The 13,768-nt window shown below is 36.3% G+C and overlaps 1 protein-coding gene across 1 annotated transcript; it reads right to left on the reverse strand.

Annotated features, from left to right (window-relative positions):
• Window positions 1–1,427: 1,427 nt before the first annotated feature.
• On the reverse strand, window positions 1,428–5,826 carry LOC132179248 (uncharacterized). Its single transcript, XM_059591928.1, has 2 exons — window positions 5,079–5,826; window positions 1,428–2,905 (listed from the first exon to the last, which is right to left on the reverse strand). The coding sequence occupies exons 1-2, from the start codon at window positions 5,736–5,738 to the stop codon at window positions 1,622–1,624; spliced, it is 1,944 nt and encodes a 647-aa protein (XP_059447911.1). The 5' UTR covers window positions 5,739–5,826; the 3' UTR covers window positions 1,428–1,621.
• Window positions 5,827–13,768: the final 7,942 nt, after the last annotated feature.

The raw sequence follows: 13,768 nt of genomic DNA on the forward strand, positions 1-13,768 counted from the left end.
CCAAATGACCCATTCCCGGACTTTCGTGGGCTAGGCCTCTATCAACTTTTGGGTTATATTAGCCATAGCTATGTTATAGGATGATGACTTCGTAGCCCACTGGGCCTTAAAAGTGAGGGATATTTTCCCAACAAATACGTTTGGTTTACTCCTAAGTCCTAAGCATTCAAATTTGAATTATTTATTCTTCCCAAAATATTTCTATGTAAGTTTTGTCTATATTTTCCTTGCAATTTGAACTTGATACTACAAATAAATTTTTTTTTTAAAAAAAGTCCAAACCTTTATTTTTCTTAGCATTATCTTTACGGCCTTAATTTCTTATTTGTCAAATTCTTTGGTTTGTTATATAATATATAATTAATATTTTTCATAGATTTTTATATCACGTAAATATTACATCTCTATTATGCAATTGATTTCCTTTGTTTTTTCTTTTATACTCATTTTTCATTTTAACTATTAATTTTTCATAACAAATTGGTACAAAAACTTCGGCTAGCACATTAAAAACTCTCCCAATGATCCACTTTGGAATTCACTAGTTTAATGCAAATTATTAGAAATTAGATTCCAATCCCCTCCCCCCCTCTCTCTCAAATTCTCAGTAGCCAACCAAGGAGTTGGGTTGCCCACTCGCCTTACATAGAGGGTGAGATCACTAGTATACAGAGTGCCAGAGTAGTACATTTTGACTTTAGAAGGGAAATAGCTAGGGTTGTAAACGTGTCGATACACTCGACAGCTCACTTGATACCCGTTCGATTAAACTCGATCCGAACTTGAGCTCGACACTAAGAACTGTGGCGTTCCAAATCGTCTAGGTATGAAAATGGAGATGTTCTTATATATATACTTACATCATTCATGAAAACGTGTTTTAAAGCCGTGATGGTCATGAATCTATCAGAACTCCGCAGTTAAGCGTGCTTCTGCGAGAGTAGTAGTAGGATGGGTGACCTCTTGGGAAGTCTAGTTTGGGAGAACTAAAAGTGGACAATATTGTGTGTCATTGGAGTGGGGTGTTACAAATGGTATCAAAGCCATTACCCAACCTAAGATGGAGGAACATGCACAAGCCCATAAAGGTCGCTAGCGGGCCCTCGCTTGGACGCCAAGAATGGGCTAATCACATGAGGGTCGCCAACGGAGACTCTAGGTCATAAGATGAGGTGATTGTGGCGTCCCACATCGTCTGGGTATGGAAATGGAGATGTGCTTATATGCATACTTACACCATTTATAAAAACAACACGTTTTAAAGCTGTAATGGTCATGAACTCATCAAAACTCCGCAGTTAAGTGTACTGCTGCGAAAGTAGTACCAAGATGGGTGACCTCCTAGGAAGTCTAGTTCGGGAGAGCAAAAAACAAACAATATTGTGTGTCATTGTGTCATTGGGGTGGAGTGTTACAAGAACAACCAAAATAAACACAAAAGATAGTATCCAATGCGCAATCCCCCAAAAATATTGTAGGCGACAACCTACAAACCACCAATAATGTATCCAAAACATCACAAAATAAATAAATAAATAAAATGTTTGAGAAATGCATAAAAACGTAACTAAGCAGTCGCATCAAGAGGACCCAATCCATCGAAGAACTCCTCAAATGAACCTCAACCCTTCTTCTTCTGCTCCCGAATCTCATCAACGATTGTGAGTGTGCGACCTTGAATTTGTCGGTCGTCTGCCAACATGCCCTGCTCCTCGCCAAAAGTGGTGATGTGATCATCAAGTGTTTCCTGCAATCGGGTGATCGCCACCTCCTGCTTGGCCACCACCTCACGTAGTTGGCTCACCTCCTGGACCAATTGAGCTACTAGTGTCGACAAGTCCTGGGTGGTAAGAGTAGGCTTTGAGGTTGTCGTTCCATTTGATGGTTGTACTGGCTCGATTGGCTGCTCAGGCTCATCTAGCAGAGGTATTGCATTTCTTAGCAGGTGAGCCTCGCTCTTCCAGATGAAGTGCTTGTTGAAAGGTCTCGAGGGCTTCTTGATGTCCCCTCCTATGGCTGGATCTATGCCAAACCTCTTGGCGATGCGTATAATGAGACCTCCAAGAGGTAACATTGCGTTCTTGTCAATTTGTGGAAGATTACATATCATGTTGATGGCATGCGAGCCGAAGTCTATGGGATGGTGCTCCAATAGTGCATACAAGAAGTATGCCATGGGGCCAATGAGAGGATTGGTGCTGGTAGTCGGATGCAGGCTCCCCGCAACAATACGAAAGATGAGGCGATAATCCATTGGCAAATCAGTAAGGCCGAAAGGTACACCCACCTCATTCATCGTTGTAGGCTTGCCGTCTGAAAAGCACTGAATGAGATCGCGTCGTGACGGAAGCCGCTCTGCAGGCCAGGGATATGGAGACTCGTGGACTAAGAGTGTGCCGACGAGCTCTCTGATCAAATCGGGGCTGATCGTGAAAGTTTTCCCCCGCAGCCTTGACTTGAAGGTGCCATCATTGAAGTCGTGCATGTTTGCATAGAACTCGCGAACCAAGGTTGGTGATACAGAGACTGCTGATGAGAGCATATCTATCCATACCTGGTGATTGAAGATTTGCTTCACTCTTGGATATTGCTTCTCAAAATCAACAAAAATGACCTTCCGCTCGATTTGTACGGATCTCGACACAAAGCTGTTGTAATACCTATCCGAAGCATCTGCATCAATGAACTTGGACGAATTAAACCTTCGAGGGGGTGGTACTACCTGGCGCCCGATTGGTGAAGTAACCAGTGAGGTAATTGGGGAGATCTTAGTCGGTGTAGAGCTTGACTCTGATGTTGTGGCGTCTGAATTCTCAATCTTCGATCTAGTATGGGAGGACGAAGCGGCTGCATCCGCTACTCTAAGTCTCTTCTCCCCTAATACGTTACATGGCGGCATCGTAACCTGTTACAATAATAAGATAAATCAAAACCCTACCTCAACTAAGGTGCGACTCTCCATCTTCTTAATAAATTGCCAGATCCCAACACAATAAACGAGGTATACGTAAAGAAAAAAATCCATAAAAATGTAAATTAAAATTGTATTATAAAGTTATTTTAAAAAATTTGATATAATATGGTTCAATTAACCACTGTATAGTTCCTCAATCGGTTGGAAACTATGCATTATAAAGCGGAGGTTAGGGGTGTACAAGTGACTGCGGTTAGTAGTTATTAGCGAAAACCACTAACCGCAATCGCATAATGCGATTATTGAATTTTAATAACCGCAACCACTCCGTTTAGGCGGTTATTAAAACCAATAACCACAAGTTGATAACTGCTATATATATTAGGAAGAGGTGAAGTGTTCTAACAGACAAGTATAAAATAATGAAAAAAGCTTGAAACAATAAAATTGCAGTAGGAAATTAAATAGCTGAATGCACAATACCTGTGAGGGGGGTTCAAATCTAACTTTTAGAAAGCCAAATCCAAATAAACACCAACATTAGGAAATCCGAATACAAATAAAAAACATTACAAATCTAAAATCAATCCAAAAAAGCACCAAAACATTATATATATACACGGTTAGCGGTTATTAACCGCCTACCTCTACTCCTTAAGCGGTTAGCGGTTTTTTATAACCGTCTATAAAAGCGGTTATAACCGTTCCCCGTGTACACCCGGATCACTAGTTCAAATCCCACTCCCTCTTTTCTTCCCCTTATGTGAACATGTAAAAAATAAAAAATAAAAATAAAAAACCACTCTATAGCACCTTACCAAAGAGTAGAATACATATTCATCATTATATTCTACTATTAAGATCCAATTTAATAAATAAAAATAACTATTCTATTCTATTCCATCCCAATCATGACTATCCTTTCCAATGAAATAATCATCCCTTGTGCTTGAGACAACTAGCTCCAATTTTATGCATCGCCAGTATCAAATTAAACCCAACAACACCGCAAATTCTGCATTATACTCTATTTGTTCGGGCACCCTGGATTTGTCTTAACTCTTCTGCATTATACTCTATTTGTGGTAATTCCTCCAACGCATGAAAGCAAAATTAAAGACATTTTCTTTCTTCTCAAAAGAATATTGGAATATGGCATCAATATATACTAACTTTCTGGACCTTAATCTCAGAATGCATTCGAGCTGGCCTTCTTTTTCTGGGACACTGTAAGTTTTCTTTCTCTTTCTTTTTCTTTTCCCTTTTCAACTTGTTTGGAGGTCTGGTGCTCGAAAATTTACTTGGGGTGATGTAATTTTCCTTTCTTTTGGTTTCAATTCTCTTTTCCTTCTCGCTCAGGTAGAGTTTGGTTTCAATTCATGTTACCACGAGAACACTGGGACCATTGTCACAGGGATTGTGCTAGCGTAAGAACGCCTACCACCTGTTTGGTTTATCTGTTCCAAAATATTTCGTCCTACATAGTGACTATAATTTCCTGCTATTCCCTCAGGGTGGCAGTTCAAGTACTCTGCAGCTACATCACCCTTCTTCTCTATGCACTTGTAACACAGGTGAAGATTTTGGAAATTGTGTTGTTTTTTTCTTGCTGCTGGGATATACATGGAGCATCAGTGTCTGATTTACTGTTTGTTCACAAATGGGATCAAATTTGAAGGGTAAGGTATTGGACGACCAAATGGTGAATATTATAAAGCAATGGCACGCCCAAGTAAGAGAGAGAAGGAAGAAGCAAGAACAGTTTTTCCTAACTCCTCGCACTTCTTTGTCTGCGGAATGGAGCCCCAGGAGGAGCAGCGCCAATGAAGTTTCTTCTTTCCTAAGACCCACATCTCTGCTAAGCGACAGCATACACAACCAGGAAATCGTGGAAGAGGAAGCAGATAAAGTAGAATACACAATAATTATAAAGTAATTTACGATGAATCTGAACCACCGCTCATATCAAATCAACCCAATTGAAATTACACCCAATAAATAAAAAAACAAAAAAACAAAAAAGGTTTAAAAATCGAAAGCAACCCCATAAAAGCAAGTTTTTCGATAGATCAAAACCATACCCATCTAATACCAAAAAAAACCACAAAGAAGCAAAGAACACCAAACAATTTCGAACTCAAAAGAAGCATCAACAAACCCAAACCTTGGGTTGCGGAGAAGAAATCGGAATGCCCTTAACCGGAGCTGGACTCGGATCAGGATCAGGATCGGGACCCAAATTCGGATCTGGGACCAAACCCGGACCGCCAAGTTGAGCAGGATGCAAGTGGTGGTGGTGGTGGGGAGGCCAAATGTCATGGACAGGATGGCTGAGACCATGGGGTTGGGGGCATGAGACGAGAGGGCGAGGTGGGTACGCAGCAGCAGCAAAAGTAGAGCTGCCAGGGTGGATGGGTCTGGGGATGAAGCCGTGGCCGGAGGAGGCGAGTTGGTAGAGAACTTCCCGAGCGTGAGAAAATTGTTGTTGGGTTGGTCTGATTGGTTGGCGGGCTGTGAAGAGTGGGTGTGGGTGTGGGCGTGGGTGTGGGTGTCGGGGTGCAGACATAGGGACAGGGTGCAGGAGTGGAGACGTATTGTTGGGTCTTGTTGATTGTGGTGGTGCGTTTGTGTTCGTGCTTGGGACTGGGAAGGGGCGTGTGTTTGTGGTCACGGTGGTGGTGCTACCGGTGGTGGGAGAGGAGGGGTGGGGATCCGAGGCCATTGTCTTCGTGTTTGTGTTTGGAATTGGGAAGGGGCGTGTGTTTGTGGTAACAGTGGTGGTGCCGGCGGTGGTGGGAGAGGAAGCGTGGGGATCAGAGGCCATGGTGGGCAGTGGAGGGGACTTTGTGAGATGTTTTGGATTCAGATTATTGGCAAATAATTGGTGGTAATGAATTATTTCTTATGTCCTCCTTTACTCTCTTTTTTTTCTTATTTTCTTAGTATTATCGATAGAAATCATAGAATAAAGACACAGAAGGAATTAGGATTCTCAGATGAACCCGAAAATATCCAAATTTTTTAGTTACTTACCGTTTATGATATTTTTGTTTCGTCAAAAAATAAGAAGGAAAAATACCTATCACTCTAGCTCAAATAAACTATTTTGTTTCCCAAAGAAGATGGAAGGGAACTCCACAGGGCATGCAACACAATGGTACTCAACTACTCAGATACGAGGGTGACATTTAAAATTACTCCATCTTGAACATACACGGTCGTTTTTTTTTTTTAACCTTTAAACCTTATTTTGTAAGATTTTGGGAGAAAATTAACATATGTACATAAAATAGAATATTAAAAATACTTACCTTTAGCCATCATTGATTAAGTAATTAAATTGAATAATTAAAATTGAACATCAGTTAAATTGTAGAATCTTAGAACCTCCACAATACGCTTAAATGGAGAGTGGTGGATAGATTGTGATGCCTGAAAAATTTAAAAGTCTCTCAAAATTTAATTATAGGACTATATGAAAATATTGAGAAAACATCGTCATGCGGCTTCTCTAAATGTCTTATAATTTAAGACAGTTTTAATTCAAAGTTTAAAGGTATGTAACTTATGTTGACTTTTAACCCTTAATCTTTGACCGAATGAAAACTAAGTCAAACAGACCCAGATTGATTCAAATAAAAACTCATAGTGCTTATGCTAAGATTCTTTACCTACCGTTAAAATTTCAAAGAATTTCGTTTTCGAAAATATTCCCGACTTGAGCGGATTTCACTAGTTATCGCCGAAAACGCCACTTTTAGATTTAGTATATCACTTTATTTCTAAACTTGAACTTCAACAAAATGTTTTTGAGCATAGGTACACTCAATTTAGTAAATAAGTGACTAATACTAGTGTTCGGTGAAGTCAACAATTAATTTGGAACTTTTTCAATTTTTTGCCAAAAACCAGTGTCTTAAATTTTTATACTGTCTAAGGAAATTAAATCTCCTAAAGAAAGACATCAAGGCCAGCCACCTTTGTTTTGGATACTTAGCAGCTAAGCAAACTCAAAGCTATCAAGTGATGATGATTATGGAAATATCCTAAAAATAATCATTAAATAAGGCAAGTGTGTGCGAATGCACAAGTGGTTATGGTCTAATTTGGCCTAAAACGTTGGATAGGGTAAAAACAGGATCAAACAAACTCGAAATAAGTTGAACCAAAAGTAGAAAATGTTTGTCTAAGAGTCCTCTATCTACCCTCAAAATTTCATGTCAAGCGGAATACGATTGGGCATCAAAAAATGAATTGGGGCATACTACCCTCAATTTGGACAAAAATACTAATTTGAATAGATTATGAAAGATGGACTAGGTTCATCCCTTCAATGGGTGACCTCATGTATAGGTTAAAGTCATCTCAACCCTTGGATCAAAAGTGTTAGAATGAATCTTAGCTGTTCATTCTCTTACAAATAGAAACCTAAGCTAAATTATTTTTCACTTGGGTTCTTCATTTGCAATTTTAATAAATCAACAATTTTTTTATATTATTGAATCAATTGGCTCATTTGTTTGCTGTTGTGATTGTGGGTAATTCCACGATTACATAGTCCACGATTACATAGTCCTTGTAGTTCTTTCAGGATTTGTCAATTCGGGGTAACTAAGTGGTTGTGCTTAGATGTGTATTCTTGAGATGCTTGGGATCTCAAGCTTTTGGTAATCTATCTGGAGTTTAGACTGTCGGGTAGATTTGTATTAATACTTTGTTTGGCATGTTTAGGATTTTTTTGTATAACGTTTTGGTTGTAATGTTTTATATTAATAAATTAGAAGCTCTAGTATTTTCTTTGAAAATTATGTTGTCTTTTAGACGAGTAAACAAATTTAGTACTGCTTTTTCCGTTGCGAGATTATCTTATATTTCTGATGTCGTAACATCACGTGGAAGCCGAAGGTTTCCGCTTACAATTTTGCTGGTTCAAATATCGGGGCGTTACATAAATTTTTTAGCCTATATCTTTTTCACGTTAAAGTTGTAACTGATGAGGAAGAGAAATGATATTTTGTTGACTCTCATACTATTGCCATACAACTATGATGATGTGACAGTGAATATCAGACATTGATTTTTATTTTTACAAGCTTTCGTTGATCTAAATGTTGATTTTCATTGTCACATCATTATAGTTGTATGGTAGTAGTATAAGAGTCTACTAAATAGCATTACTTGATGATGAATCATAGGCTTATTTATAGATAGATCAAAACTTTTAGGGGAAAGTTCATATACCCCCTCAAACTACCACTTAATTGACAATGTCAATGCCCCTCCTAATGATGAAAATACCCTTAAAAAAAATTAAAAACTAAAAATTTAAAATAAAAATAAAAAAGAAAAAGAAAAAGAAAAAGGGAGAGTAAATTTATTTTAAAATTTTGGTTTTGCAAAAGAAATAAAATTTTTAAAAATGTTTTTTTTTTTCTCAAATTTATAGAGGTATTTTTGTCTTATTGACAAAAATTTATGATCATTTTTGTCTTTTTGCTGGCATTGAGAGGACATTGTTAATTTTTTTATAGTTTGGAAGGATATTATCAATTAGGTGATAGTTTGAGGTGATTATGCAAACTTTTCCCAAACTTTTATCTATAATCAACTGTTAGTTCCTTTCATTAAGAGAGCAATTTATGATGAACAAGAAACACCCTTTCATCTTAATAGTTATTTATATTTTTTAATCACCCAAAATTTTTAGTTTAACAAAAATTCTTTTAATGTAATATAATATATAATATATGTGACATGTGGGTCACTTTAAATCTGTAGTAGAAAATGTGTTCTAATATATTAAACAAAAATAATAATAAAATAAATTAACAATCAAATTCATCTAGGCTACCACGGCTTAGTAGGCCTCCTCTAGTGTAGAAGCACATATCCAAAAATACTCACTCTAAAAATATCTAAGGTACCTTAAGATACCATTCCTATTTTTCTTTCCATATCTTTGACTTGATAGATACACTTTCTCACATCTTTGATATTTTTCTTTCCATGTCATAGAAATTTCAAAATTCTCTCTCCTTCTCATGAAAACCCACCCTATAAAGGGAATTTGTTTGAGTGAACAAATTCTTTAGGAGAATACTCAAATAACTTATTTTAGATAGGAGAATCTCATAGATTCACAAATACTTTTTCCTAATTCTTTATTAACAACAAGATGATCTTTAAATAGAATACAAATACTATTAATTAATCCTAATCCTAATTTTAGATAACTGAATCTTAATTGAAAATAATCTAATTCTAATGTGATGGAATTTACTAAACATATCTCACCCTAATCTTATCCCTAACAACAACTTTCTCACTTTTCTTGCAGCCAACTCCTGGCCATCCTTCCCTTCTCAACTTGTCTACTTTTCTTTTCTATGTAATTTAGAGAAAAAAGAGGTTTGGGTTTAGCTGTCTAGGTCTCACCCCTCACAAGTAGGGCATCCATTAATCAATAGGTACCCAAATTCTCCTGCTAAAACCAACACTCCCATTAATCCATCCCTTTTTCTTCCCTCACCAATGGCCACCCTAGAAAAACAAACACCTAATCCTGATGCCACCACCACTGCCGTCGGTGATATCGTCGATGAGGACGATATCTCTCCTATCGAGGAAGTCCGGCTAACCGTGTCCAACACCGATGATCCGACCCAACCAGTATGGACCTTGCGAATGTGGAGTTTGGGCTTAATCTCATGTGCCCTCCTCTCCTTCCTTAACCAGTTCTTCTCATACCGGACCGAGCCCATCATCATAACCCAAATAACCGTCGTGGTGGCGACCCTCCCCATCGGCCGCTTCATGGCCGCCGCCCTCCCCACAACCCAGTTCAGAATACCAGGGTTTGGATCGATGTTATTCTCTCTTAACCCGGGTCCCTTTAACATGAAGGAGCATGTACTCATTTCCATCTTTGCCAATGCTGGCTCTGCATTCGGAAATGGGCCAGCTTATGCTGTTTATATTGTTGATATAGTCAAAGCCTTATACCACCGGAATATATCCTTTGTGGCTGGTTGGCTTCTTATTATCACTACTCAGGTAATAGTAATATCTTGCTCAAAAAAAAAAAAAAAAAAGGTAATAGTAATATCCTTGCTTAGAAAAAATGAAGAAGGTAATAGTTATGGCATCTCTTTTATTATTAAACTTTTACTAAATTTACTAAATAATAATTAGATAATAAAAACATTATTTGCATATTAGTTATGACATCTCTTTTATTCTTGTCATTTTAAGTTTTAGTTCAAACTAAATAGTTGATAATTAGACAGAAGAATCATGAGGAGGGATGTAAATATATAGAGGTACTCATAAAAATGTATAAACAACACTTATCCGTTGTTAATAACGAGTAATTAATAGTTGAAAAGGTTTAATTTTTATATAAATCTATAAATTAAGTATAATTTTGATAACTCTAAGTGACACTGAAGTGTATATAGAAAATTCATAATTTTTTTTTAATAAAAGATTATGCAGTCAACGTAATTCCCTAAGGTTTTTGTAAAATATTCATTTTCCCTATCTTTTCTTCTAATCTGATGTGTAGCTCATTCATTGAAGAAAAGCAAAACAATTAATTAAGAAAAATTTAACGATTACCAATAAATGAGTTACACATCAGTTTAGTAAACCTCTGTTAGTAAAAGTTTTAGTACCTCTAGCACTCTTTGTAGAGTATTTATTTTCTTTTTTTCTAAGCTTTCACGGTAATGTCCCTTACTAAAGACATACAAATCAATATTATTCATTGGGTATGGTTGGCTTTACAGGTGCTCGGATATGGTTGGGCTGGGCTATTGAGGAAGTATGTGGTGGAGCCGGCCCATATGTGGTGGCCGTCCACTCTCGTTCAGGTCTCACTTTTTCGGTATGTAAACTTTTCCTTGTTGTTGACCAAAATATACTCTTTTTATTTTGGGTTAAATACACTTAAGGTCTTTGAATTACCAGCTAAAAAAAAAAAAAAAAAAAAAAAACTCACAAATTGATAGTGTGACACTTGGATATATCAAACTATCATTTTGAGGCAAAAATGCCCTCAATTAGAGTTGTCTATTAGAATGGATAAAATTTGGCCAAAATTTTCTAAAAAATATCCTTACTTTGACCATGGAAAAAATAAATTTACTCTTTATAATATTAATCAACAAAAAAAGACTTTGTTTGTTTGTTTGTTTGTTTTTTTTTTTATTTTATTTTTTTTTATTTTATTTTTTTTATTTTAATTTTTAAAAAAAGGGAGGCGAAGGGGGGAGGTGATTTAAAGGTGTCGAGGGTGGCCGTGAGCCACCCCAGAGTGGTTGGAGGTGTATCGTGATCCAGCCCTATGGGTTGGGGGTGGCCACGAGTCACCTCCAGAGTTGTTAGGGTTGGTCCATGAGCCACCCCCACATGTTGTGGGGATGGTTTGGCCACCCTTTGGGCTGTGCCCTTTTTTTTTTTATAATTAATTAATTGATTAATCTTTTGTTTTTGTTTTTTTTTTTAATAAAAAAATAGGGGTATTATAGGACGGTTGACATAGGGGCTTATATGCAACAAAATAATAGTTTGAGGTGTCCAAATGTCACACATGTAAGCTATCAGTTTGTGGGATTTTTTTTTTTTTGAAAATAGAGGGTAGTTCATGGGGCTTAAATTTTGCATCATTACATCAACCAGAATAAGCTGTTGAACCCATGACTATGGACGGTACCAAAATTGTTTATTGGGAGCCAATGTATGAATGAAGGGCCAAGCTTGTTAAATTACTAGAAAACGTGTGGACTATTTTAATTGAAATATGAGATAAATTATGGAGACAAGGTTCGAACTCAAAATATCGACTTTGATACCATGTTAAATTATCACTTATCTTAAAAGCTTAACTTAAAAGAAAATGATAAATTTAATCCTTTAGGCCTCGTTTGGTTTGCGGAATGTTTAGTCCATTGAAAAATAAATAGTTACTACTGGGAATAAAAGAATGTAGAATAGAATAGTTATTCCTATTCCTTAGCTTTAGAGCATTTCCAATGGAGGAGCCATATTTTTATGTAAAATGGCTTCTCAAAACTCACTTTTATCTAGTTTAGCTAAGCCATTTTTAAATGTCTCTACATCCGATTAGTTATATTTTTATCTATTCTATTAAAATATTATTAAAAATAAGAAAAGTTTTGGGAAAAAAAGAACATGTGAGAGGAAAGATGGGAAAACTTTTGGAAAAAAGAGAACGTGCAGAGAAAAAGTAGGAAAATATTTGGGAAAAAGAGAAAACAGGTGAGAGAAACAATGAAAAATAAAATAGCTTACTTGAAAAGTGCTGCTACATTTAGCTTTTTTTTTAGCTCTTCCAATCAAATATTTATTTTACATTTTCTTTTGACTAATCCAATGTAGAAAGTTTTTTAAACATATGAAGAGTCATTTTAGATAAAAGTAATATTTAGCTCTTCCATTGGGAATGCTCTAACAACACACATGCAAAAATTGAAATTAAATCAAAATTATGAAAAACCCCATATTTTGTTTTTCCAACTTATATTAAAAAAAAACAAAAAAAAAAAAACCTTGAAATAAAATAAATGGCCGTGTATGGGGCCACCCCAAAATGCGATGGGGTGGTCGCACCACCCATGACCTCTTTTGCAGGTGGCCGACCACCCCAATGGGTGGTCAAGCCACCCACTTTATTTTTCATCTTTTTTATTTTGTTTTAAGTTGTTTTTAAAAAAATTATATGGGCTTTTTTTTTTTAAATGTATTTCATTCCTTAAGGATTAGCTAAGTCACTCATTTTTTAGCGGCTTAGTTAATCTTGTGTGTATGAGATTAGTAGGAATAAACTATTCATAGAAATAGTGTGTAACCAAATAAAGGAATAGCTATATCGTAGGGTAAGCTATTCATTTTTAGAGGTCTATTCCGCAAACCAAACGAGACCTTAATATTTTAATAAAGCTTAATTTTGTTTGGGTTAGAAAAGTATTTCTCACCCTTTTATTACTTGCCTTCGAGAGTAATATTGTTAATCACTTAAGCAACAAGGATATTGTTCAGCTCACCTTGGAAGTCAAAGGGCCAAAAATAAATGGAAGAAGCATAAAATAGGGAAAAAGGTGAAGCCACCTAAGGTTAATGGGCCTCCTCAAGTAATTGAGGTTCATGAGAATGGACAAAACAGTGATAAGTCTCGTATCAGTAGAAAGTTTGGGAATATTTAGAAAGATTGCTACAAACGTAAGCATGGTTCGAAAGAAAGCTAAGCATTTAGCTTGCATATGTTTCGAATCAAATCTTACTGAAGTTGCTTCCAATGCTTGGTGGATTGAATCATGTTCTACGTTCATGTTTCTAATTCAATGCAAGGCTCCCTTAATATCCGGACCTTAAGCCCAGATGAAAATTTCATAGCCATGAAAAATGGAGTCAAATTTCCTATCGTTGCCATTGGGACCTTTCGTTTGTTTATCGATAATGGCTGTTACCTGATTTGTTTCACACACTTTATCTTCCTTCTATTTCTAGAAATTTGGTTTTTTTAATTTGTCTAAACTTCATCTTGATGGCTATTACTTTATATTATGCAACAAAAGATTAAGATTATTTTAAAAATACCTCTTTTGGTGGTTTTAAGTTTCTATGTGATGGTTTGCAAAATTTGAATTTTAATAGTCATTTTGCCCAAAACCTTCTAATCCTGTATCATAAATTCATAATGTTGGAACTAAACGTAGCATGATTAATTCCTCCATCTTGTGGCACGGACGACTAGGTCATATATCCAAAGAAAAATAAGAGAGATTAGTAAAAGATGGATTCTTTCGAACCTAGACTTATTGATTTTGGAATGTG

This window comes from Corylus avellana, chromosome ca4, assembly GCF_901000735.1.
Source record: "Corylus avellana chromosome ca4, CavTom2PMs-1.0".
In the NCBI taxonomy this organism is placed as follows: Eukaryota; Viridiplantae; Streptophyta; class Magnoliopsida; order Fagales; family Betulaceae; genus Corylus; species Corylus avellana.

Coding starts and splice junctions, on each gene's coding strand:
- LOC132179248 (XM_059591928.1), bottom strand. CDS start 5,738: ATGGCCTCTGATCCCCACGCTTCCTCTCCCACCACCGCCGGCACCACC. Junction 2,906..5,078: donor TTTCTTCTCCGCAACCCAAG/GTTTGGGTTTGT, acceptor TTATTGTAACAG/GTTACGATGCCGCCATGTAA.